This window comes from Mesitornis unicolor, unplaced genomic scaffold (genome assembly GCF_000695765.1).
Source record: "Mesitornis unicolor isolate BGI_N332 unplaced genomic scaffold, ASM69576v1 scaffold16107, whole genome shotgun sequence".
Classification (NCBI taxonomy): domain Eukaryota; kingdom Metazoa; phylum Chordata; class Aves; order Mesitornithiformes; family Mesitornithidae; genus Mesitornis; species Mesitornis unicolor.
This window is the reverse complement of record NW_010194478.1, coordinates 1-27,381: the sequence shown is the minus strand read 5'-3', so window position 1 is coordinate 27,381 and position 27,381 is coordinate 1. Positions and strand designations below refer to the sequence as shown.

At 42.8% G+C, this 27,381-nt stretch overlaps 1 protein-coding gene across 1 annotated transcript; it reads right to left on the bottom strand.

The window, feature by feature from the left end:
* Positions 1–10,805: 10,805 nt before the first annotated feature.
* ZBTB44 (zinc finger and BTB domain containing 44) lies at positions 10,806–24,525 on the bottom strand. The gene is made up of 5 exons (XM_010187824.1): positions 23,508–24,525; positions 20,418–20,502; positions 16,050–16,213; positions 13,466–13,766; positions 10,806–11,569 (listed from the first exon to the last, which is right to left on the bottom strand). Exons 1-5 carry the CDS (start codon positions 24,523–24,525, stop codon positions 11,287–11,289), a joined length of 1,851 nt encoding a protein of 616 aa, XP_010186126.1. The 3' UTR covers positions 10,806–11,286.
* Positions 24,526–27,381: the final 2,856 nt, after the last annotated feature.

Here is a 27,381-nt window from a genome sequence, read left to right as displayed (position 1 = left end):
TTGGATGCTATTCGGAGAGGGATTTAGGCCGGCTGAGTTTTTGCAGGCAGCAGCGCACAGTGGAACACGCCACTTGTAATTGAGCTAATGAAACACCTCTGGAGATCCAAAACACAGGCTAAATTCAGACTTGGCTTATAGACTCGGAGTTCATTCACTACAAGGTTACTCGGAGATGTACCTGCTCTGTTTAAGGTAACATCAGAAGTGGTTTTACTTCGCAAACGCTGTTCTTTCTCACTCGAGACTACCGGACCAAGCGGTAATTACGCAGATTGTTTTGTTCTGGACGCTCTTGCAGGACAGGAATCTAAACCCTGCCAATATGCCAATGCAATTTGCTAAGCTCAGCCTCTCCCCTGCTCTAATGATATTTGTCCTCTATAAATAGAAAAGGGAGGGCGAGCATTTTGCTGCACGGATACGGCAATGGACCTGCACATGACTTAGGTGAAAGAGGGCTGCAAATACCTGCCCACAGCGATTAATTTTATGCAGTTGTATAAAAATATATGATGGGCATGAGGACCTGTGTCTCTGAGCACACCAGAACACTTCTCTGGTGCTCTCACAAGCAAAAAAACCCTATTTAAGACATCCCAGACAGTGAAAAGGACCATTTCCACAAAACAGCTTTATTGCACTGAGGGCTCTGTAGCCATTCTTTTGATGAGAGCCATTCTTTAAAGGCAATCTGTCCTGGGTTATAAACCACGTAATATTTGAGGAGCCAAGAGCTTGCTAGTTCACATTAAGTGCTATTAATTGTTCTGGTTATCGTGTCGTGCAGCTTGACCTAACCTACTGATCTCCCCCCGCTCGTGCTGCAAAAACATCCATCACTTTTTAAAGGGTTACACAGAGCTACAGGGAAAGGTTCTGGTTTGTGTTAGCTTGATTGCTAGAGACTTTAATAAAGCACCCATCACAGCTGCCTAGCCACACTATAGATCAAGCTCCTATAATTCTTTTCATGTCTCCAGAGGGGAAGGCTAAGCAAAACATCAAATTTAGCCTCCCGGTGCTTTATTTCTGGCTTCCAATGCCTACTTGTGGCAAACCTGGCAGGGAACCCAGCACAAGGGCTCATCACAGCTGAGGATGCACATATGAATAGTGGGTGTGCTGTATTCTGCAGGTTTTCCTGACACTTCTCTCACCGAACCTGTTGCATACAGGGCAGTGAATTCCCTGCACGACTCACGCCAGCACACATGGCAGTGGGATGTGTGGCAAACCTGTCTTGTGTAGGAGCCTCCAAAATCTGCTTCCTTCTCTCCCACTGGAAGCAACAAGCTCGAGAGTCCTCTGCCTCCTGCACTCAGGGTGGAAAAGGTGAGCAGGAGCAAAGAAACAACCAAAAAAACCCAATTCCTCTTCCCCATCTCTTCCTGGATATGTTATTTGCTCTATCAACAGGAGAAATCCTGGAGAAACAGAGAAGCCATGGGATTCCTTTGGGAAGAAATCCACCCTGGCATTGTTTCATACACCTCAAAACAGCAAATTAATTCAAGGAGGGCAGCACACAAAACCATTAATGGTCCTGAACAGTAACTGCACCCTACCTCTATCAGACCACAGAAAATGAGTTGGGCACCACTCCTGCACAATCCAGGCAGGATTTGGATTTCCCTGAGTTTTCTTTACATGAATTCAAGCACTACCTAATGGTATCTGCCCTAAGGAGGGTGACTCCTCTCTGAGATAGCAGCAGCAGCCATGTTGCCTTCAGTTCCACACAAAACCATCCAGATGTCAAGTGGAGGAAATGATGTGTACGTACACACACGTACGTGGGCCCTCTCCTCCGACGGCACGAATCGGTGATGCTGGAATCACACTGCCCAGTGGTACAAAAAGCGCTGAACTGTTTTTAAAGCAGAGCTTTAAAGCAGAAGGAACTCGACCAAAATTAAAATATTGAATTACCTCACTATCAGATTAAAAAAATAAGGCTGTAAGCCTTAGGAGATAAACAAAATCCTGTCTCTAACACAAATAGAAGTTTAAAAGCAATTAATTTTGCCTGTTTTTCAAGATTTTTCACCCTGGGCTTGCGCTCACTTTTGAAAAAGAGCCTGACCTGAGCATAACAAGTCAACCCAGAGCCATTTCTTTCTGCTTGGCTCTTTCTTTCTCTGTATTAATTTCAATTCAATCAACGAGGCAGTTGCATAACTGTTGTTTATAATTGCTGTCACGTCAGCCCTGAAACCGATCACTGCAACACTAAGTTATATAAAAGGTTTTGTTAGGATTTTTTGTTATTTTTCTCGTTTAAATTGTGGGAAGATGAAGCCCTACCCTGGAGAGATGTTTTGGTTTTCCGAGCTCTGGTGCCTATTAGTCCTGTGTGCTTCGGTGTCTTCTCTCTCCAGTTTTGTTTCTTGCACATCGCAAGGGTCTGTTTATGCACATAAACTCTCCAAAACCAGCTCTGTGCACCCTGTCAATACACAGGCTATAAAACACACTGTGCTGAGTCAGAGAAGGAACTGGCAGAAGGAAAGTTCACCAAGTGGGTAAGCTCTTAAGGAGCGATTTTAAACACATTTCTGGAAAGGCAGCTGATTTAAATCATAAGCGCTCTGGGATTGTAATTTACCTTGCTCTTCTGGTGCCAGTGGACTGTTACCCTTCAGCACCAAGCCCCGAGGGATCATTTCTCCTTGTGTGGGTGTCAAAATGTCTTCTTCTTCACGTACACTTACAAAAATGATGCTGGAATGGAGGGTCACCTCCTCCACCAGCCCACAGACACATCACAGTTTCCTTGCTCCTCTCCCAAAATTCCTGGTTATTCCCCTTTGACTCAGAGCTGCACTCACCTGGGAGACTTCTCCAAAGAGTTCAGATGATCCATTTTACCACGAGTTTTCTGTCTTTCTAGAGGCACAAACGCCAGGGGCACACTCACAGCTCTCTTGGGCCCAAGGTAGCTCGACAGCTGGACTGCACTGCAGACATAAATGCTTCAAGCCAACAAATAATTAAGGACTATGCTTTGTTTTGGTGCAAATGATTACTGGTCATACTTATTCAATGATCTTTCATACAACAATCTGTTTGTAGCTGACACTGTTTTATCTTAGAAATATTCTGGAAAATGTCAAAGACTAAGGAGAAAACCACACTGAAGTGCCATCGACACACCCTCCCTCAAAAAAAAACCCTCTCTCAAGAGCACAAAATAGATCTGCTTCCTTACGATTAATATAATCTCCCTAAGTCCTGCCTCCCTGTGGAGAAGCTTGTTTAGAGACGGGCACAGGATCGCAGGAAGCCGTGCCTCTCCTTTTCACTCCAAATTCGAGATTTGTAAGGGTGAAGAGTGAAGCGAGGAGGTTGAATTTGTAACCTGCTTCGTCTGATGAGAACGAACCAAGAAAAAGACAGCCACAGCAGCTGTTTCGGCAGGGAAGCAGCGAGGAAAGAGTTGGTCAAGCCATGTTTTTTGAACGGCCGTTGTTCAAAATTCCTTCTGAATGAGCACATACGGATTGTGCGTGTGCGCGCGTGCGTGCACAGGGGAACAAGCAGTACTTTGTGAGGAAAAACTGTTATCTTCTCAATGATGGGAGCGTTACAAAACACAGGGCCCTGAGCATCCAGCTTTAGGCGGGCATATGGAGGACTGGGAACGCAGTTTAGCCAGACGCAGCGGATGTATCCGCAGAAATACTCCCATATAAATCTAATCAGTTGTATTCAAAATAGGGGAGTATCCACGAGTCAGTATGGTTGAGCAAAACACCTATTTATGTCAAAAATGTAGCTACAAGTTCAAATTGCAGCAGTCAGAGGTAAAGGTTGAGGTGAGATACACAAATTCATGCCCCACAAGTTGCTCTCTAATCTTCGCCTCGTGACTGAGACAAAGGCAACTCCTGATCAAAGGCGGTGAACTCCAGCCTTCAGAGCGGGCGTCTGTAGCCTATTTCTAAAGCATTTGTGAAAAGCAGCTATGAAAATCCGAGCTACTATCAGCAAGTGTGCATCTGTTATTAAAGAGTGTGCATCTCCTCTGAAAAAAGCATTAACAGATCCCAAAAAACCCTGCCTCCGAGCTGTAGGCTCTAATGCGTACACACTTACCCCTGCTCTGCTCGCTCACGGCCTCACAGCAATCTCTGCTCTAAGAACGGTGATGACAGAGCTACGCTCAGGACCCTGGAGATGCAGCATGCACAAGCAGCTCGGGAAAATCACTTTATACAGAATCCGAGCCAGGTTTCTCCTAGCAGCTTCGTTTTCAGCGGGATATCGCATACGGAGGAGCGGTGCAGAAAGCCCTGGTCCCTGCTCTACTACATTCTCGGTAGCTACGGCTTCAATCTCATCTTAGCCGCTCTCCTCTGTGCAAAAGAAACAGTACTTCATTACTGGCAGGAATAAAACGGTTCAAGGCTCTAAGGAAGCCGCAGCAAAACTTCAATAGCGTACACTTGCTTTGTTAAGGGCTAAACTTAAACATATGGCTGTGCTTTGGAAAAACCCGCTCGAGTCTGAACCTCGATATCCATCAAAGGTATGGATTTAGCAGTCTTGCCTTAGCTTTATGATAGTGTATGTTCATATACAGTCATACAGGCTTTAGATTTGTAATGGTCTGCTAAGCATCACTGCACACTCCTGACTGGGTCTGGCTGTCTTCAAAGCAGCAAAATTCGTGCTTTCTTCTGCAAACTAAAGAGACAAAGCCTTCACATCTCCAAATTCTCTCCAAAGCCTTCACCAGATTTGTTCCCTCTTCCAATGATGCATTTGATAAAACACTTCTGTATCAGGAAAACGAAAACTGGGAATTCAGGAACTCTCAAACGCCCCCATCCGAGGTTCGCTGTGGCCGCTTACCCTGCGCCACAAAATGCCTTTCCATTTTCGTTTTCGCTCCCGTTTTCGCTCCCGAACACAATTTGACTGCTGGTGCAGTTAATCTCGCCAGCCTGCTCATTACTCACACAGGCTACGGGCAGAGTTGTTATCATTTCAGGAAAGCACTTACAAAACTCCTATTTTCCTACCTGTGCCCTAGCTACGTGTTGATCCAGCCAGCACCCCAGCTCGCTCAGACAGGTGGGTCTGCGGGAGGCAAATGAATTTAATCACAAAGCTCAGCAGAAACAGCACAGGTGGATTTTAAGTCCCGTGCCTCTGGGCTGTTTGCTGGCTACGTGGAAGCTCACGGCTGCGATCGCGACGGCTCTGTCTAGGGTCCTTTTGCAACATCTTCTGCTCTGACTAACGCGACTGGGCTCGCTCTCGGCTGGCTTTCCATCGAGAAAACCCCGTTCAAGCGACGGCCCCGCCGCTTTTGCAGAACGCAGCCTAAAAGAGAACATTGACAAGAGGAAATGTAATATACAATGGAAAATTACACAGGAATGTGTGCTTTAGTCTTAATACGCTTTACTCGTGTAACTTCTGCCGTCATTTATTAACGCTCGTTTTGTTTTAAACTGCTTTCCTCCCGATGACAGCTTCAGCAGCGAGTTCTCCTCATACTCAACCACTTGGAGATTAATTATAAGCAAAAGTTGGACGAGAACGTCGCTCTAGCGACGGCGTTGCACCTTCTTACCCAAGGTCAAAGCCAGTTGTTTGCACTAGAAAAGAAACTCTGGGATGGTTAAATAACGACACAAAGCAAAGATATACTCCATAAAACATTAATATTTTAATGAAAAATCTTAGCTTCATGTTTCTATCCAAAGACACTCAAAACTAGTTTTTCTCCCCCCTTAATTTTGACCTATAATGGGACCAGTTTGGAGATATTATCATTATTATTATTTTTTTTTGCATTTTAGAACATTTTTTTTTTAAAGATTAAACAACCAGGCTAGCAAAAAGGTACCCAATACATACTTTTCTTATATCAAACAAGCTAGTATTTCAATACAATGTAACTATACAGAATATATACATTACACGTATGGTCACAAAGCAAACACTACAGGCTCAGAACAGATTTGAAAAAACATGATATTCACATTGATTACAATAACTCTAAAAATGATTGTAACGTTGAAACGGCACTTAGTTTACAAAAAAAGTCACAAAAATATATATAGCCACCAAGAACTATGGTTCCTGAAAAATACTAATAGCCAGATAGTAGTATATAAAATGTGAAGTGTATTTAAACATCGTATACATTAAAAAACAAAACCAAACCCAAAAAACAAGTCTGTTAAGTCAATAAACATGCCAAGAAATCTAGCTGTGGCCAGCATCAACAAGAGAAGCTGTACTGTGGATGAGATGACGACTGGATATACGGCTGGTGACCGGAGACTGGCACAGTTAAGGGGGTTTCACTGGTACTAAAATGCACAAAGAAGCCCAACAATAATTTAATTCACATTTTTTGTTTCCCTCCTCCAGCTTATGCTTTTCCCTCTTCGGGGTTTCACCACAGGGCAGCACCTAGAGCCAAGGCACTGCAGGAACAGGGCAAAGAAGCTGTGTCCAAGAGCTTGGTGTAGCCAGGGCTAGGAGTCAGAATATCAACAGCATGCATCAGCCAAACGAATGGTTCAACAAAATCACTCCTCTGGGGACCTCAGCAACCCTCAGGAAGACCGTGGGTACAGTTGCCACAGGCTGGCAGCACCAGCAACTGATTTGGCTTTTTTAAGTGCAACCAGATCTGTAGGTGGGACCTGCGGGACACCGAATTGCTGCGCTAGCGCACGTCGAGTTAACAAAAACCCAGAGCAGTAAGCACTGTGGCGTTAGAAAAATTCACATTTGTTTTTTTTACGGTGCGTTTCCTCCAACGCTCTGGACCGACTCTGTTTACTGAGTGCCTCTGATGTGGTCGAGGCACCGCCTGCCCTTGAACCCTCTCATCTGTCATCGAGATGCTATGGAATTTATTATGTCCGTAACTGGGGATGAGAACCCTCCAAAACCGAGGGTTTCACCTCGGAAGCAAAACTCGAACGTGATCGGTCGGAATGAAAATTAAGAGATTTTCCATCTTCTGATGGTGTGGAAGTTGCGATGGACGTGGGAGCAACGGGTGCTCCAACACCTGCATCTTCTCCATCCCTGCAGGGCACGTTAAGAGCCCATTCTATTTGCATATAAAATGCTTCATGGTTCGTCTCGGAGCGAGACCAGCAACGGTCTCAGCGCCCTTAAATCCCGGGGCTGGAGGGGAAAAGCCAGCGACCAAGAAGCAACTGAAGCCCTCATATAAAAACTTTAAACCATAGCTTAAAAACCATACAATTTTATCCCGTAAGGGACATATAGGGATCATAGTCTTATAAAATATATTTTTCTGCATTGGCAGCTATTACTTTTTTAAAAAGTTTAAATTCACACCTTTTAGACTCAAGATACACGCGAACCCAGCCCATTTCCAACAACCTACGCATCTCTCAGTATGAGAGACTTGACCGTGGCATCTGCGAGCCTGACAACTGAACTCAAACTGCAGCGAGACAGACAGAATCATCAGGGCCACACACGGGTTTTCATGCGGTGTAGGGACAGCGAGCAGCAGTTCTGACAGGGTATGGATCACTTGGATTGCCAGGGGAGCTGTGTTATGTGTCTGCAGCAAAAAATGAAACGAGCCCTTACAACTTGCCCAAAACATCACTTTTTTCTTTCACTTTGCAGGGAAATCAAAAGTTTCTGGGTTTTTTTCCCCCAAAACACCATGGTAAGTCAGAAAACCCTCTATTCTTTCCTTTCCCATTGTTCCCATCAGATGTTCTGCTCTACGCAATATGCAAGGAGTTGAAGACCCTGCACAGACTCTGTGTATCTGGGTCCCTGGTGTTGGTAGCTCTGTGGTAGTGAAGGCACTCTGCTTGTAAAATAAATGGGTGAGGAAAGGATCTTCCACTGAGTGCAAAGGCTGGTGCCGCAAGGGAGAAGGATATGCAAAAGCAAGACAGAAATCGCGTTGTGAATGAATTTGGAGACCACACATTGACAAAACTGCAGCAATGGTCGTACATGGAGTTATTTGGAAGAAATAGGAACAACCTACAAGGGCCACGAAGATGCTGAAAGGATTTTAGCAATGTGTAAAACTACCAGACAGGAAGGTGTAAAGAAGATGGAGCCAGACCTTTGTCAGTGGGCACAAACCGTAACGCAGGAAATCCCATCTAAACGTACTGAAACCTTTCTTACGGTGAGGGTGGGCAAACACTGGAACTGAAAAAAAGAAACGAGAAAAAAAGAAGAAAGAAGAGAAAAAACAAAGAAGTCCAGAGTCCAAAACCCTCTGATAATATATAGAAATAAATTTATATTTTAGGTTTAATCCCAAGCATAGTTTAAGGCAAGTTTCTTCTAGCTTAGTTAGATATCTATCTCACTCAATTTGGGATCTAAGCATAGTAGCAACAAGATGGTTGTAACATCTCCTACGTTTTCACATCTCTCCTGTGAAGAGCAGCAGCATCTCAAAGAACTGAACGCTTCCAACGAGTCAGGGAGGAGCCGGAAAACAATATCTGTATTTAATCTGTGCTCGCCTCGATGGAGAAAAGAGATGAACAAGAAACAATTACAAACAGGAACATTAACAAGTACACCCAGCTCTAAAAACCAAACACAATCCTCTCTTGTTCCTGCAGTTGGATCAGGTTGAAAAGCAAGAACTGAATTAAGATGTCACAGAGAGATTACGGGGCTGAAAAAATAATGTCTAAGGCAGTGCAATGAACAATAAACCCGTGACTTGCCTTGTACCAAGGTGTTAGCAGTGAACGATACCCATTCCCTTTCAAGGAAGAACAGAGCTACAAAGTCTTTTTAAGTGGTTTTTTTCGCCCTTCTCTTTGGTATTCAGAAAGCAGTTTGCCTTCTGACACAAAAGTTTAAGTCTTGAAAACCCAATATTCAGATGTGTCTGTTCCGTATTCGCACAGCTCCTCACCAATAAACTGCTTAGCAAAACACCTACGGGGTGAAACCTGACCACCTTTTGATTATTCCATCTGTACGGCCTGGAAATGCGTTTCTCTGTAGGTACTTTTTACTCCATGAATCACAAAGGATTTCTGTATGCCCGGAGAGATGAGTAACGCGTAACACAAGAAAAAAGAAGACAACGTATTTGAGTTCAGTGTCACAGTCCTATAATTCAGGATAAAACTCAGCGTCTCGCCGGCTTCTCAGCTATAGAAATCAGAAGTGGAAGAGAACTGCTCTTTAAATTCAGCCATTGACAGCCACTGGACTAATTCAGAGTACGGCGTGCCAGAAAAAGTGTTTCTCCTTCAAGCCCTTTCAAGAAGACTCACAAAGGTGGACAGACAGGACTGGATTGGAGCAGAGAACATCTTAGCAGCATGTTTCCAAAACACCCTTTGGGTCTGCTGGAGAACCTTCATCCCAGTAACTTGGAAAGGACTGAAATCCCAACTGTTTGCACTCTCTTTAACTAAAACGGGTGGTTTTTACCCAAAACACAGCAGAGAAAAAGTTGCTAAAGTCACTGAAACCCTTTAAGCTCTTTCCAAAGGGCAATAATCTTTTTTTTTTCTCCCCTTACAAAAGCTGGCTATTAGTAGAAACAACTCAGACCTACAGAGGATCAGAGCTGCCTAAGCCAACTGAATACAAATTGATCTCACCATATAATACGACTTTTGTGCCTCCTGTTTCTTCGGGAGCAACCTTACCCTCTTGGTTTCATTTCCTCCTCGTGTTTGCGTAAAAGAAACCCGGACAGAAAACAACCATTTTCTTAATAAAAAAACCCCAAGATTCAAAACGAAGGGACTCTCTCACGTTTTTGGAATACCAAGATCAAGCAATACCTCCTCGCTCAGCACGTCATCTGTAGGCGATCGGCATTTGGCATCAAACGCTGAGTTAATTTCAGAAGCAATAAGCAGAAATCACAAACCTCCTAATGCATCTCCTAATTTAGGTTTCAAAGCAGCACTGCAGCCCAAACAGCCTCGGCAAAACAAGACTCGCTGCTCTGAAAATCCCACACCCTGAATTTGCAGCCTTTTTTTTTTGTTTTCTAAATAAGGAAAACCGAAATTGCAAATCTCTCGATTTATTGCTTACTTGAGCTGTGTACGTAGCTGGAGTAATGGCCTTTAATAAACCGAGTTGGCAAGGATTGAAACTGTTTTGAAACAGGAACAATTCATCATTGCTATATAGGCTTTTCGTAAACAACCCCCTGTGGGGTTAGAAAGTTGGCCTCTAAAGAGAATAAATTGCTTGTTTTGTCCAAAATAGACTAATAAAAATCTCCGAAACTATACGTGCATATGTAGAAACAAAAAATGTGCAGTAATGCACAAAAGAGCTCATTTTTTCCCATCTGTAAACACCCTCTAGCTAGCTTTTGGAGATTAGTAAAAATACAGTAGATATTATAGGGGGAAGTGACCAGAACTGCAAACAACCTGGCCAGGATTTAAGATTTTCAGTTGAGGGAAAACCTGCATTTCCATACATGATTTCCCTTCCACAGAAAGATACAGTCGTGAGATATTTGTCAGGCTTGCAGGGATATTTACTTTTCTCTCATCCTCAATCCATCACGCACCATGAGACCTGTCCTGACCGTAGCATTTCCACGCCTGACCTCAGATGGGCAAATCCGGCCAGGCTATTTGATCAAGAGGTTGCTAAAAGGGCTGGAATAGAAGAAGTAGGAATACCTGGCATGGCATCACTTGGGGTTTGTTTTTGGATTCATCTGAGGTGAAAAGGGACAAAGTGTTTTTAAAAAAGTGTGTGACTGTTCCTTTCAGAAATGCTTACCAAGACAAGGGTCACAGTAAGCGCTTTAAAAAAAAAGAGATAGGAAGTGTCATTTTGTTATGCAGAAGATTAAAGCATCCACTCACAACTATTCAGTAATGATTTCCAACGCATCCTTTTGTTTGCCATTTGAGAAAGGTTTCCTCTGATTTCTTGTCCCTTAACCAGAAGGTCTGCAGAAGCAAGAGAAACGCAATGAGCTGCTCTAACTGTGGAAGAAGAAGTAGTTAAAGTGATCTGAATCGGTTGTTCTTCTTTACAAGTGTATCACAGCTTCCACGATGTTCTGACAAGATCTTTTTGTGCATTCAGTCTTAAATATTTTCACAGAAGTGATCATTCAGTCATGAAAAATAACGTAACACCTGTTGCAGTTTTCCGTTTAAAGCGTAGCTTACAAAGTAAAAAGGGAAAAATCTCCCCGCTTTTGTTTTTAAAAAAAAAAAAAAAAAAATTAAATTAAAATGTACAGGACCAAACACAGGCACTTTCCAAAGAACAAAAATGAAACCAAACCATGAATTATTCAATAGTGATAGATGACAGCTCCGGTTTCGGAGGGTCACCTGCGGCTGCCTCAGCAGTGGCGTTAGTCTTTGGCTGCTCTGGCACATCTTCTTCCTTCTCTGCCAACCCACCCAGAGACCCCAAGGGGAAAGTGCTTTCACAATTCTGAGTTGACGAGACCTGCGAAATGACAGGCATTTGGACAGAAGAGTTGCTCTCAAAGCCATGCTCCCCTAGCTCATACTGCCCGAGGGTCTCTTCTTGTTCCTGGTTTAAGTAGTCCGGGACTAGGAAGTCACTAGAAGAGGGGCAAAGGACAGAAGAGAAATGTCATTTCTCACACAAACATGAGCAACATCAGTTTCTTTGTATCAGATACATCACACAAACTTCACGCTGCATTGCACAGAGAACAAAGATATTCATTGCACATTGCTCTTAGATCATCACAGCGACATACTCCGCTAAGCACTATAACCTGGTTCTCATTTAAACGGACAGAGAGTTTATTCAAAAGCATCTATTTTGCATCGCTGTGCATCTGTATTTCCTACACAGCAACTTCTTCTTGTTTAGATCGTATCACCTTGATGAGAATGAAAGTTAACGTCTGGAACGTCATACGGCACTGAAAACCTCATTGAAAAAAGGGAGCGCTCAACCTTTAAAAATAGAAACGAAAACAAGCTCAGCACTGGCAACGATTTGGGCCTTTTCCACCCCTGAGACAGGAGCTGACACACATCACACCACTGTGAAAAAGCGGAGTGGCGTTTTCTTCCCCTTTCGGTCCTTTCTGGACAACATTTCAGTAACTCTTACCAACTGAGGGCTGAGAAAATCCACCAAACCCTCCAGCAGTATTTTCAGAGCATGAGATAAAATTTCTCTGCCAATTTTCAGCACCAGACATACAAGTTTGTACCTGAGGCAAGTACGTATATGTATTACATACATGCACATTCGTATGCTTTGGTTCCTCCTCGTAACGGTCCATTTAAAAGCAGTCCTTTTTGTAAATTACAGCATCATCCACTGCTTCAGATCCACAATCGACTATGCTAAACCTAGCGTTTGTAAATTCAAAAGAAAGGAGGGCCCACAGACAACTAAAATCACACACTTTATTTAACCCGACTTTCACTGGATGACTACAATGAAGTGCTTACCACAATCATGGCATCACCCCTTAGAGTTTTCACTCTGGTTTTGGCACAAGTGCTAAGAACAAGAACTGCGTAAACCCGCAGACATGAAGCACTCGTACTTTTAAATAATATTCGGTTGGAAAAACAGCGCCTGGCTTTCCCGGTTTCTTTGGCACTTTTTTCATCCTACATGATAACCAAATAAAACAAAGTGCTGAAATGTTCTGCAGGGGGAAAAGCGGAATGTCTGGAAACCACGAGGGATGGTATGGCCGTAACATCTACAATACATTCCTTTTGTGTTGCTGATGACTTATACACACCCTTTCTACAGGTTTAAGAGCTGTGAGATCTATCTTCCTATCATTTCCCTCATTTGCTTTTGTATTTTTCTCTCTCCAACTCCAACAAACATTTGTTTCAATATAATACAGTGTTAGTCTGATGGCTGAGAACCCTGCTGCCTTTAGCGAAGTGCGTTTGTGAGATATGCCAAGTCTTTTCTTTTGGAAATACCCAACTGGCCTTTACTATTTCCAACCCTATTCGTCTGATCACTTAGTAATATGTTATCACCTAGAAAATGAAAAAAAGAGAAGGTATGGAGTCATGCCCTCTTTCCATGCTATCCACTGTCAAGCAAGTATTTAAAATGAAGTAACAAGCCTCTTCCCTATGTAAGTGGACAGGCTATGAACAAGATTTTGAGTAGCAAATCATTTACAGAAGTCCATATATGCTAGAGTATGTAACATTATGGCTTGACACCATTAGCCTGTCCATAAATACTACTAAAAAAGAGAAATTAAGTAGCCCAGCAGCAGCTCCTGCATATCACTCGATCCTTCAGTGCCCTCCTATACACCTCACACGCTGTAACACACATCAGATGTAACAGATAGTGGCGCGAGAATGGATTTGACCGGAATTAGCTGGCAACCTGATGAGAGGCACAGCAGGCTGCCCTGAAAGCAGGAAAAGATGATTTAGGAGACAAAAAAAAAAAGCAGCAAGTTTCCCTGTTAGGTTTTTGCTGTGCACCTCACCTGCTCTGGAAGTAGTTTGCTAGCTCTGACGCTTCATGGTTCAAGCTCCTCAGGTGAACGATTAAATTTCCAGAGTTGGTGAACATGGCGCCGCATGTTTTGCACTCGTAAATCCGAGGCTTGCGGATAATATGCCGGGAAACCCGCATGTGGTGTTTATATTCCCCGAAGGAAGTGAAAGTGGCACTACATATCTGGCACCGGAAACAGCGTTTACCTTCGTGCTTCAGGCGATGCATCTTTAGCGAGTAAGCTCGGGTGAACTTTTTCCCACAGCGGTCACACTGAAATGGTTTAATGCCTGCGGAAGAGAGAGCAGAAACAAAAAAAAAAGCCCCGTTCACCTTTTGTAATGAGGGCAAAACCCTTCCAGATTTCTAACAGCGAAAAGGCGGCAGCTGTGGCCAGTCACAGCAAGGAGCTCTCTTAGGAGGAAATTCTCTGGTTAACTTCAGAGTGGAGGAACAATTACAGCAGAACCAAGTGCCAATAAATTTCATAACAAGGTGACCCGTCCGTAACACTAACACGTCTTCTTCCTCTCGGTTTAAAATTAACATCAACCTCCATTTATTATACTATGGTTAGGACCCTGAGCCCCAGCCAAAAAAACAGCCGATGCAGCAGCCATCTCAAAGCACCTTCGAACCCCTTTGATCTCGGGAGATTCTTGTGCCACACTGGCTCCCAACAAAGCAATTATCAGCCTCCCCTTAATTGCAATGGCTTTTTCTGGCTGCCTTTGGCCTCAGAGAAGTGTTGTGGCAGGGGAAATGCGTGCACAAGGATGCCCCTGTAATGCAGCAGGAACGGTGATAAAAGGGTGAAGTAGCAGCCTTTATATTGCGTGGGAACCTTTCTATACACCTATTTTCAGCAGCTTTGCATGACAGACACCTCTCTCAAACTCTTTAGGTTCAGGCCTCTCATTTTTCTCTCGTATTAATTCAGAAATCCCGTTGCTAGTTCATTTTTCATGTATTACAGGCACTAATAAAACCCGAAATCACACGAGCTCTGCGACGCGTTGCAGCGGCTGAGAGGACACAATCACACCCAAACAGAACGACTACAACATAAAAGACTGAATCATCAAAAAGTGAAGGTTTAATAAAAAGTCTGATCTCCAGAAAGTGTGGAAATCCAAACAGGAGGCCAAGTATCTGGAATATGGAGCTCTATTCATAATAGGGCTGTCAAAGAATAAAAAAGGTTTTTTCAAAAGGCTGAATGTGCATCAGCCCGGGCTGTTAATTCCCCCGGTCTTTCACTCTGCTTTCCTTATGTTCAAAGAGGGAGCTGAACTTTTAATTGGGGCTTTTATACAGAGAAAGCTGTAGTTAAGGTTACACTGAAACTCCTTGTTAAGCATGTGAAAACAAGTTAATATACTGGAATATTGTCTTGAGGAACTAAAACTTTTCAGGCTTTCCTATGGTCCAAGGGCATCTATTTCCTCTGATAGTTTGAGAAAAATCTCTTCAGCCATTTCACTTATGTGAAAGCACTTTCAACATTTACAGGTTTTGAGAGTTTCTTTTGCATGGTAATTACTTTAAAACAGCTATTCAAAGCTCTCCCAGTTTTGCCCAGGGGTTGCCAGTCGTCAGCCGGAGATGCTTTAAGACTTCATCAACCAGCTTGGGATAATCTCGCATCCACTATGCCCACAAAATTGGCTTTTTTAAAGTATTAAACACATATTGTTATGCTATATGGTCATTCTGCTTGAAGGGATTTAACAAATAAGTGCTGAAAAACAGTGGAAAAAATGACACCTTGGTAATTGTGGTGGCTCTGCCCCAGAATGGTACAGCATCTGTGTGCAGGTGAGAGTTAAACTCCAACCAGGAGATGCTAAACCATGAGGCCCAGTGCTCAATGGCAAAAACCCTTCAATATTCCCTTAATTCATTGAAATGTTGATGCTATTGCCAGATAATGCTGGTAAGTCTTGAAAAACACCGATAGCAAAGACATCAGGAGTTCACACTTGAGTTAGGATCCAAAATGAATGCAACAGTTTGGGGATCAAGAGTCAGAGGAGGCATTTGACGAACCTTTTGCCCCCCGTACTATCTGTAGTAAATAAACTGATTATCAAAGCAATTCAGTTGTCCTGCAATCCCTCCAAAAATTCTGAGACCCAAAGGCATACAACACTCTTCAGTGCAAGGACATAAGACAGATAATATTTTCTTAGGGCTGCAACTCTCCTCTAAAACACAGCAGACAATTACAACATGCAAGAGGAAATAAATCAATCTAAATCACTTCTTTTATCTACCAGAAAAGCCAAGTACACTTAATTTCATCTCAGATCTTTATCATGAAAATGACTTATTCTGCTGAGTTGCAGGCAATCAGACTTTTTTCAGGCCACACAAACGCTAATCATCCACGAGTACAGCTATCAGTCAGGTCTGACTATCAAAACAAGCGCTCCACACACGTACCTCCACCCAACCGCTCTGAAATCAGCTCTCGAGCACTTGGCAGGCAATTCAAAAAGAACTGCATTATTATATTTGCTGCGCAGCCATCAAACCTTTGTGAGTCTATAAGCGAGGGGAAGGTTTCTTACCTGAGTGGATGAGCATGTGTTGTTTTAGGTTCTGAATGCGAGTGAAGCGGACCCCGCAGGTTGGACACTGAAAAGGTCTGTCTGGACCGTTTGGGCTGGGTCTCTCAGTGCTGCTGGTAGAAGGAGCAATGTAGAGTTGGTAGGGATACTGAACGTTCTCCAAACTACAAAGAAAAAATTCACTCATTTACAAGCAAGCTAGAGGGAAATGTAAGTGCTGCCTGTGGAAATCTGAACCTTGGACACGTCGGGGTTTATATTTATGCTGGAAATCTCTGCCTTTACAGCAATGTCTCCAAGTCACTGACATTGCAGATTTAAACAAAAGCAGAGAATAACTTCTGACTTCTGCGTCTTTGGGCAACAGGTCTGAGCAGCAGCTGCAAAGGGGACTTGATTTTCCAGGCATGGGCGTTTTCTCAAGCGTATGGATGATTTACAATCAGCAAACAGTCCCCGGGGGACGAATGTAAAGAACTGAGCAAACTGGAAAGCAAAACAGTATTTTGCAAATTCAGTGATATTTGCAAATGAAATCAAAGCCAATTCATTTTCATTTCAATCCACGTTCAATGAACAAACATCAGTATCTACAATTACGTATCTCTACGTTTAAAATACTCATCTAATGAATCGACACTTGCTCTTTGTCTGAGTCAATGGGCTCCATGCGAATAGCTCAAGCGCCGTATTTAAAAAACAGCACGCAGACTGTAATAAAGGAACAACTTCTCTTCCTAAGTAATTTATTTTAAACTAGCTAATTGCTCCTACATAGCCTCTAGCTGCAAACTCTTTAAGGGAACTACGGTGTTATAATCCAAGCCCTCTGGCAAGGAACTCGCTTCGCTAAAGGGCACAGTGAAATCAAAACAAATCTGCTGGTACAAACATAATAACCATAAGAGTTTGCACTTACCTGGGGTTCCCTTTCCTGAGCATTATTTTTTGAGGTAATAGACATTTCAGCCTGCTCACAGCCTGATGGCAATGACACATCAGCCCTCGCTGGCAGCAGGGAACTGCCCTGACCATGGTCAGAACAAGGCAATTTGAGTTTTACCAAACTGTAACGTTCAAAATGTATTGAGAAAAAATGTACATCATCATCTTGTGTTGCACACAGTTAGAAAGTCTCCTTGAACTGAACAAATCCGCTTCCTGGTCTGCTTGGTTTCGAGGTTAGGTTGAATTTGTGGACTCCTAATGCTCACAGGAACAAAACGTGCACTTTGCACAACCACATTTTCCCATGCAGCATCCAAAAATCCACAGAGCAGAGCAGCGCAGGAGCTCAAGGACTGGAACCACCTCTTTAAAATCAAACTGTCTTTATCTACTCTGGAAATGGGTGTCAGTACAGCTGATAAGCGGGTATCTGAATTCTGAGTACAACGATGGGTCTCGGTGGCCCAAGTTTACATTGTAAAATTTACCTGGAGAGAGAGAGCACCAGGAATCTCTCAATACACACCAGATAAAACAGTTTCCTGCGGGAGTCTTGTATCAATCAGTCTGTAAAACCCAGATGGATTTCTGGCATGACACAGAACTGGAATAATATTTGCTGTGAGGAAGACATGTTATTGCCTTTCACTTCTCTTTTATCCACAGAAGGGTCCTAGAGAGCTGTGGAAAAGAGAGACGCTGACAGACTTATCCATCTTTGCTAAAGGGATCATTTGCAAGCAGGAAGCTACCAATCTCTCCAGAAGAAACGTCAAATAAAGTTTGGGGTTTTCCTACATCAAAGCTTCATGATGAGGAAGGCTTTTTAAAGCAGGTAAAATTAGGAGGTTCTCCAGCTACCAGTGACTGGCATAACTCTTTCCATCCTTACACTGCAAGCAGGCTGAAATGCCCATTGGTGACATAACCACGGACCTTAGCACAATGAAGAAACGACATCTGAAACACAATCACATTTTTTCTCCCCTGCTTCTTTATCCCCACGTACGCTCAGGTTTTCAAGACCTGCGATTTGTGATAAACGTGGCATTTAACGGTTCAGACTCGTCTACCATCCCAGAGACTTTCTGTGATGCAGACTGGTTTAAAATGTTTTCACTGTGACGCTAAAATATTCAACTTGCAAATTTCTCTTCTGTTCACCAAGAGGTTATATCCATATTTAACTATGGAGAAGTCAACTCTGAAAAAATGCGAACGCCAGAATGCTCAGTGAGCCCAGAAATGTTCCCTATTTGTAAATAACTGTTATTGGAGAAAAGTGGAGCTTCTCATTATAGCGGATCAGAGAGATCTTTTGTAACTGAGCATTTGCAACTCCTTTGTAAATGCAGCCGTGAACCGATCCAGAGAGTGACTGTGAAACCAGCCAAGCTGTGTGAGAAAAGCACACTGCAATCCAAACGCAAAATATCAGAGAAAGGATATACCAGACTTCGGTGTGAAACAGCACTTTTACCATTTAACAGAATCCTGCGTGCCTGTTACGCTCGACAACAATGACACATGACCTGCTGTTTGTGAAACACCGATTACAGAGGAAGCTCAATTAATCACGTTAATTATTTAACAGAGAAACTCAAGCGATGAGATAGCCTAAATTTTGAAATACTTCTGATTCTTTCCACAGTGATAAGGATGTCACAGCGAAAAACTTTTAGATGGGACAGTCTTTTGCAATGTTTTATGACTAGGAATAGAAGAAATAGATACTCAAATACGTATTTTTCAATACAGATTTGCGTTGTCCACTCACAACTGATCTTCACATTTTGAGAATCTCTACTAATAAAGCAACGTGCAACCTGGACTTAAAACTAAAAGAGAATTAAAAAATAAAAACCAAACAAAAAGTAAAGGAGATTCTCTCCATCCCTACGATTTTTTTACCATGGTTTTATTTGAGTCAGCTGGAGCTAAGAGTTTGAGTTTATTCTGAATTCTGTATTATTTAACCGATGCACAGAATAAATACGGTCTTGGCACTTCTGTTTGAAATTATTAAAATAAATCACTTGGTAGAAAGTTTTAATCCAGGAGTCTAAAATTCTCATATATTCCCATAACTGTGAGTTCCCTTATTGGTTCTATAAACAATGTGCAAGTTCCAGTTCATTCTGCTGATGTTTCTGTTATCCTGACACTAATGATTTTCAAACTTGGGCATAAATTAAGGCAAATATTCTTTCCTTCTCTGCATGGAAGAGATCTTTTAGTAGGAATTTTCGGTGTGTTTAAAGGATTTTCTGTATTTTCTATGCAGTTTGTGCTGAAGCTCTGCAATTTTATAGGAAATTTCTGAAATAATCCACTGCTGAAAACAGGTCTGCCACTTGACTTTAGAACGATAGCTTGAAAAACCTGGATTAGTTCTAATGCAACGTGTGCTTCCTGCTGTGAATTCACACCCTAAGTGCTGGGTATTGTTTTGATACCAAGGATTGTTAGCAGATAGAGAAAATCTTTGGTGTCATACAAAAAACATTATCCAGGCAGTAATTTACCCTTCAGATTTAATCCTACAATGGGCCAGGTTTTAGATGGAAATGGCAGAAAGGATTTGATGAGCGGCGATAGTTATCTCTATAGGGAGTTTCACTTGACACTGTTTCTGGAACAGCTCCCAAAGGTTCACACTGCTTTCTCAGCCCCACTTGTCTAACAAAACACCGTGCAAAAGCCAGCTTGTCAATACTTTAAAATCTTTGCTTAGGAAGGGAATAGCTCGCTATACATCACACTTGACACATACCACAAAAGCAAAGAAATCAAAGTCAAACCAGTTGTGCGTACCCTCGTATGCCACTTGCAGGTACATCGCTGTGCTAACAGAAATACTCCTTCCACCAGACCCATTCTAGTTTGGCTTTCTCTGCCAGCCTTCCCTTATAAGGGATCTCTTAATAAATCACTCATTCCAGCAGTGCAAAAGACTGCTAAATATTTACAGTAAATGACACACAGCATCTCGGTAAGAAGCTACAGGCAGAAAGTTTGGGAGAAAAGATTTAAGGCTGCGCTGTGGCTGATGGGAATAGCAAACGGGTGAAGCCAAGACTCGGTACTTGTTCTCATTTTGTTGCTTTTGGTAGCACAACCACACCTATTTCGCAGCAAAGACGTCTTTAATATTTATTAATAAGGAGCAACGATGAAGAAACAGCAAAATCACGAATCTCTTTCTTCATCAGTGTTGCAGGGAAATAGGAAATGAAAAGCAACAAGCAAGCAAAGCCTGACTTTCATCACCGACTTTCTTCTAAAGCATCCCATCCTTCAGGCACTGATTGTACCTTGATCTACACAGAGCATTAGGTGTACGAACACCGAAACATGCTGGGAGGAAGGCTGGGCAGGGTAATTGCTGCAGAACAGTGTGCACACTGCGTTGGTACGTACCGATCGTCATCGTCTGCGTGAGCGTTAGTGCCAGAGGTACTTTGGAGTGTCGGTAATCCCTCCGTAACCCCCTCATCTATGGAGCCTAGGGAAGGAAAAAAGGGCAATTTAATGCAAATAAGTGTTAGGGGGGGACAATAAAGAGTTCAATCCTGCTATGCTACATTGCTTTCATCTTCCAAATCTTCCATATATATACATTTGTTGATGAGAGAAATGGATTAGAGTTGCTGTCATTCCTCACCAAAACAGGGGTTCCCAAACCATGCCATACGTACGATTTGTACCATGAACATCACTCGGAAGTGACAAGTGTCAGGCAAACTGGAAAACCAAAGAGAAGGAACACAGACGTGGAAAAAGAAGCAGAAAATGTGCTGTTTTTGTCAAAAAGAGTGAGTATTTCCTCCAAAAAGGCTGTTCCTATAAAGGGCAGTGCGGTCTACAAAACCTCACCGAACTGACAGATTATTGTCTTAATGTGAGCCCATGTTATGGAGGAAACTTGCATCTCTACCAGTTTCAAAATAACCCCAGTAGAATCAAAATTTGTAATTCTGCTACGAGCTGACAAAGCGTGTTTGGGAAACCCAGCAACTATCCAGTCTATAAAGTTACAAAAGTTAATCCTGTTTTGATTTATCCTCCTTTCTCATGAGGTACTTAACGGAAAGGCTACTGAAAAACAAGCCAAATTGCTCTCAGGTTTTATTTTATCCCTTCACCTCTAAATGGAAACAGTGTTAATGAGATATGAAAATACCTTCTCAGACACAGCTATTGTTGTAATCGTAATTACTTATTTATCAAGGCCCCGCTCCACGTCTCCTTCTGTATTAGAAAGTGCTTCCAAAGGTAATAAATTGCAAATGAACAATTCTTGAGATTGCCCAAAGAGTGAAGAAGAGCTTTTTACAATGTCAGAAAGAAAGGTGGGAATGCTTTTATAAATGCACCATAAAACACTGAGATAAATATATGCAATTACACGAGAAAAATACGTTCACGGAAGAGAAAGCTGTGCTTTAACACATCTTGCTGCCTCCATTCACTGTTCTTATATTCCTGCATAAGGAAATACATCTTTGGGAGGTAAAAAGTGCTTTTTCACTACAAAGCACTCCTTATCATATATTATACACACGTGAACTGTGTTCAAAAGCAAGAGCACTGTTTCTCTTTACAGCAAAACGTGAATAAAAACTATTACGAGGATAGTTATTAAAGTTATGCAAAGACCACTTAAATATTAATTCAAACGTATTCAAGGACAAAGAGCAGAGTTGTACTTTGCAGGTTTGGGGCCAGCATTTTTCCCTCTCTGTGGCCCTTTGAAGGAAGAAGACGCTGTAATACCCTCAATAACAGCCACTGGAGTTTCAATATTATCATCACTAAAGCCTCAGATCCTTTGCCCCATGCTGCACAGATGGTCAGGTACATGATCATAGCGATACAAAACCTAGAATGGGAAACAGAAATGATTTCTACTTCTCCTGTTTTGTCTGTGGTAGTAAATTTATATCGAGGGAATTATTTGCATCTCTTTTCACATGTTTTAATGAGTTCCAAACGGAGGCAAATTAAACCTGTTCATGATCAAGGATCGCTTTTCCTGGAGACTCCTCAGCAGACAAATTGGTTCTTTCACTTCATTTTCATCTACACGCTCTTTTGGCAAACCACGTTCAGAGATTTCTATTGAAACTGAGATGAAGTCTGCTTCTCAGCAAATGTAAACAGCCTTGTCTCCAGTAAAGAAAACGCTGGCATTTGGAGAAAGCATTACAGATCTAAAATATCAACACGTGAGCTACACAAATCGACAGGAACAACGACGTAAAGTCTTGAAGGAGGAGAGAAATGGAAAATATTTTCATTTGTTTTTAGTGAGTATTACCTGAAGAGTTTAACAACACTGATTATACAAATATATATACACACACACACATATATTCCTGACCCTAGAATGGTCAGGCTGACCCAGCGCTCGCTTTCTTCAGAGAAGAAAGTGTGACGCTACCCAAACAAAACAACTAACGCAGGCTACTGGACTGTATTTATTTCCTTTGTTCTAGTTTATTTATTTAATGAACTGAAGCAGCCTTTCATGTATATATTATTTGATTGAAGCAGACCGGTACGTGTGCCATTCTTACCGTCTTCAAACTAAACAGGCTTTATTAAAAACTTTACTGTAAGCAAACTCTACCGAGCACAGGTCAAGCCACTTAGCTGAGAGCAAAATAGCTGACTTAGGCAAAAGTCTGGTAATTAAACCAGAAATATTGCAAAATCTTCTGACTTACTAAAAGCCATTCAATGCATTCTGCGCAAAGAGGGGAAAAAGGGATTGGTACAATAACCTTTAAGTATTAGCTATTAATAAACAACTGTCTGCTCGAAGAGCCCAAAACTGGCTTCAAATTGACTTTCATGGAAAAAAGGTTTCTCTCAGCAATTGGCAGTGCTTGAAGAAGCAACTTGAGAACCAAACCCCACAGAAATGGAAAGATTCGCAATATTATGACTGTGTGGTTTTGTTTTTGTCTGGGGCATTAGGATGACAGCGTTCCACCACTTACTTAGCAACTCTCCTTACAAAGGCTCTCTTGTGATGATTATACAAGATTTTGGGTCTGATGCAAAGCACCATTTGATCCTTCTGTGGCTACAGATTTGGTGTTGCAGCTCAGCTGAGATCATGATGCCTTTTGACACTAATGAAAACAGGATTATTTTTCCCCAGGCAAGCAACCAGCAGTAAAAAGGGGTTATCAATCTCTTCTGAATAAGGAGTTCTACCAACCTGGGTGATAAGATACTGGAATTGTCTTGGGAAAATCATTTAGGAAACCCAGGAGCAACGTGTAACAGCAGGCTTACCTTTCTTAGCTGCCTTCTGCAAAGTTATTTAAAGAGCTTCAAGTCCTGTCCCCCCTCCACCAGGGTTTGGATGTAACATTTCATAAAACAGGAAACAAAATGCAGTTGCACAAAAGCGAAGCATGAAAAAACACGTCCTCCATCAAAATCACAAGTGCACGTATACCTATTTATACATACATCTAACCCCAGAAATGGCCATACCTATCGAGGAAGACTGTGGGCTGATCAGGAGGTCTTCCTGAACTTGCTCGCTTCCTGGGACCGTCTGCTGATCGCTCAGAGAGCTCTGGGACGCGCTAACAGGCTGGGACACCTCCTCGTGCACCTCCTCGTCGCTTAACCTCTCCACTTTGACGCGCACGTCTTCTTCGATCACCAGGGGAGAGCTGCCTTTCGTGCTCTCACACGTCACGTAATCCGCAATTCTCCTGTTGGACTCGGAGGGCCCAGGCATTTCCAAAGTCCTAGAGTTCTCCGCCTGCTTTACTTTCTCGGACTGAAGCCTTCGATCAATTCCAAAAGGGAAAGTCCAGGGAAAAGCTAAGGATGAGTCCACGGGCTGATTTCTGGACTCCGGGTAAGAAGTGGAAGGATTCAGCACTTGGGGGGAACTGGTTTGCGTGTTACACTTAAGGGGGCTCTCCGGAGACATAACTATGTAGCTCTTGCGCTTTCTTCGCGACTCTCGGCAGACGGGAATGGTTCTTTCCACTACGCTGCATTCGGAAGAAACCGGGGAAAGGCTGCCGTCTCGAGAGGTGAAATTGCAGTTTGCGCTGTTCTCCTGTCCCGCATCCAGCACCTTCTCCTGCTGGCTGCTGGGCGTGTTCCACAAAATGCTGGACTTCATGAACTCGGAGCACGTGCTGGCAACGCTGAACATCTGCATGTAGCTGGCTGCAGCCAACACGTCGATGATGTTTTCCGTGTTAATGGATAGCGTCGCCGTGTAAGCGTACTCCAGGAGAGGTATAAAACCAGTCACTGTCACGTGGTGGAGGTCCAGCACGCTCTTGCTCTCCTCTTCCGCTTGGCCGACGAGTTTGGACCGGAAGAAGTCGCTGCAGGCTGCCAAAACCACCTTGTGCGCCCTGAAGATTTTGTCCTGGACGCGGATGGTGATATCACAAAAGTGTCCATCGTTGCGGAGCATGTTCAGCTTTCCCAGCATCTCCTGGCTGTGAGCAGGGGAATTATGAGTGAATGTTTTAACACCCATCTTTTCACCTTTCCGCTAGCGTTCTTCCCGCATACGAGAGATCACAGGTGTCCTAAAAGAAAGGGAAAAACTGTCATTTTCGTCTCTGAAAGCAAAAGGACTCTCTAGGGCCAGGTTTTTCCAGGATCCAGACTGTGCAACGGAGCGGCTCTACAGCAACGCAATTACCCACTTGCAGTTTTAAAAAACGCACACCGAATTATCTGAAATCTATCAGCGGTATCATCTGCCACACTTCTGCTGCTGCCCACTCAAAACAAATCCCTAACGCAGCTCAGAGAGAAACAAATGTCTGTATAACTAGAAAGCAAGCATTTTTCAAACTATCATCTGCGTAAGAAACCCGTATTCTTCTTTTCCGAGCTCAGGAAACTATGGCTCATGGTTCTTAAACCTGACAAGACTCTGTCCAATGTTTCTTTTAAGTGGAAAAGTCATTAGCGTGGGTCCACTTACAAGTGCGCAGGAGCAAGCAAATCTCCCAGAGAAGGTATTTAATACCAGAAGAGCTCTAGAGAAACTACAGCACGAATCTTCAGGGGACAGAGTTCAAGCTAGTAAATATAAAATAACAGTTGCCAGCAGCTCTGCTTTCCTGCTGCAGTGCAGGTCCTGATTGCCTAAAGCTGCTTTTAATAAACAGTTCTGGACTAGGATGAGAAGGTATTGAAAATTCCTTCAAAAAACACACTGGATTCTAAACCTCAAAGGAAAGTTTAGCTTTAAATCCAATACATACAAATTGATGTTATATCTGCGATAAATAATACAAGGCGGGCAACCTCTTTGTTCTGAAAAAGACAAAGCTGCCTTCTTGGGCACCACTTCTTGGACACCAGGTTTCTGGGCTTGCTCCAATTATTTCTGAATTATTTCACGGTAAAGCCACCACGTTTCACCTTCTTAAGGCCCTCCCAGGCTCCCATGAAAAGTCTCCTGTGTTGCACATGACTCACACAATTAACAGAATGTAGGAATATAATCTCGGTAAAGTTGGTCATTAAAACATCAACATAATTGGGTCTGATTATTTCCTGGAGTCAGGCAGCTTCTTCACATCATCCTTCCCCTCTCCCTTACACAAAAACATACCAAATTGCTCACGTGGAGCTTCGCAGATACAAAAAGCGCTGCGAGTTTGGAAGAACTCACCACAAATCACACCAACTTAGCACATTTTTAAGCGGCAGCTGTCAGAGCCTACCTTGTCCTACACATTTACACCCGGCTGCTTCTCCTTCCTGTAACTTTTGATACTGCAAACCCTTTCAGTCAGAGGAAAAGTATCTATCTGAGAGGACAAATTAACTAACACTTAACAATACACACATAAAGTCTGAGTGAAACGATGAGGGCCATTTGGAGTTAAAATGAAATCTCACACTACTGCAGAGGAAGAAGTTAAACACAAGCAAAACACTCCCTTCAGTGAAAGAAAACATATCGACCTCAAGAGGCATCTGAAGATGCAGACTGTTTGTTCTCCAGCCTGAATCAAATGAAAAGCATATTTAATTGATCTCAGACCAAGGAAAATCTTGTAACAGCATATTCTAAAATGGCCTTGGGATACCCTTCCCTCTGAATTCCCAGTTGCTGCAGCAGCTCCTTGGCACATCAGAGGAGCAGAGGTGCTTCTGCTCAACAACTGCCTACAAGAACAACACATCTGCGAGGACTATCAGCGGGCTATCTGGTATTTAGAAATAGCACCAATACATGACCATAAACAAGGAGAAAACACCTAAGCAAGTGACATTCCCAGTTCTTGTACACCCAGTATAGTGTGAGAGCTTTACTCTGCTGCCCTGCTCTGAACCATTCCCTGTCCTGCTTCCCCCTTCCCGCCCGCCTCTCCCCACTTCTGGCTTCCTTTCCCCTTCTCCTTTCATCTCTTGCTTCCTTGACCTTGATCTGGTGACAGAATTTAAAGCAAAATAGCGGAAGCCAGCGATGTGCAATAAACTGATTTAAATTTATGACGTGAACGTGGGATATTGCTCCGTTAAGTCACTTCTATAAAATGCCCTTCCCTCCCATTGCACTGACACCACCACTCAAACAAGTGGCTCCTACACAGCTTTGGTGAGGACAAAGGACGTACACACGCTATTTTCAGAAAAATTAAAAGAGGTGAGCTGAGGATGGGGAAAAATACCAGTTCTTTAGTCAGTGAGGCAGTAAAAACGTCCAGCATTTTTAGAAGGTAATTTAAACAATATGAAAATATTTTCCGCATGGAAAGATGAGCGCCCTAAAGCTCAGCCAGGTTATAAAACGATTCACTTCTCTCTGTTAATCTTTCAGTGGCACAGGGCACTTCCATTGCTGCACTGAGTCACAGTGACTAAAGGGAGTAAAGGGCTGCGATGTTACCACTTCACCTCAAGTCCATTTGGATCGCCAGTGTTTCGAAATGACGTTTGGTCACGTCTTACTACTGACTGTTAGATAGGTCACGACAGCAGTTGTTAGACCATAAGGTATAGGAGGGGTTCAAGAACCATAAACTAGAACTAAATACAGATGGGGATGTTTGGGGTGGGGAGATCAAGGCACAGAAACGAAGCGATTTCAATTCATTTTAAAAATAGGTTGGTTTTTATCAATCCCAAGGCCCCTAATGTAGGCCTGGCCTTGAAGTAGTTCAAAGTAACTTGGCTCATCCTTACTGCTTCAAGGCTACTGAAAAACAAGCTTTAGCAACAATTACCAATTCACATGCACTGCTTTGAGACAATGATTAAACACGTGTCGAGTTTCTGCACTTCAAAAGAGCCAAGGTGAAAGTGTACACTATGTTGTGTAAATGGAAAAGAAACTAACAGAACTGTTACTGTTACTGAACTCAGCAAG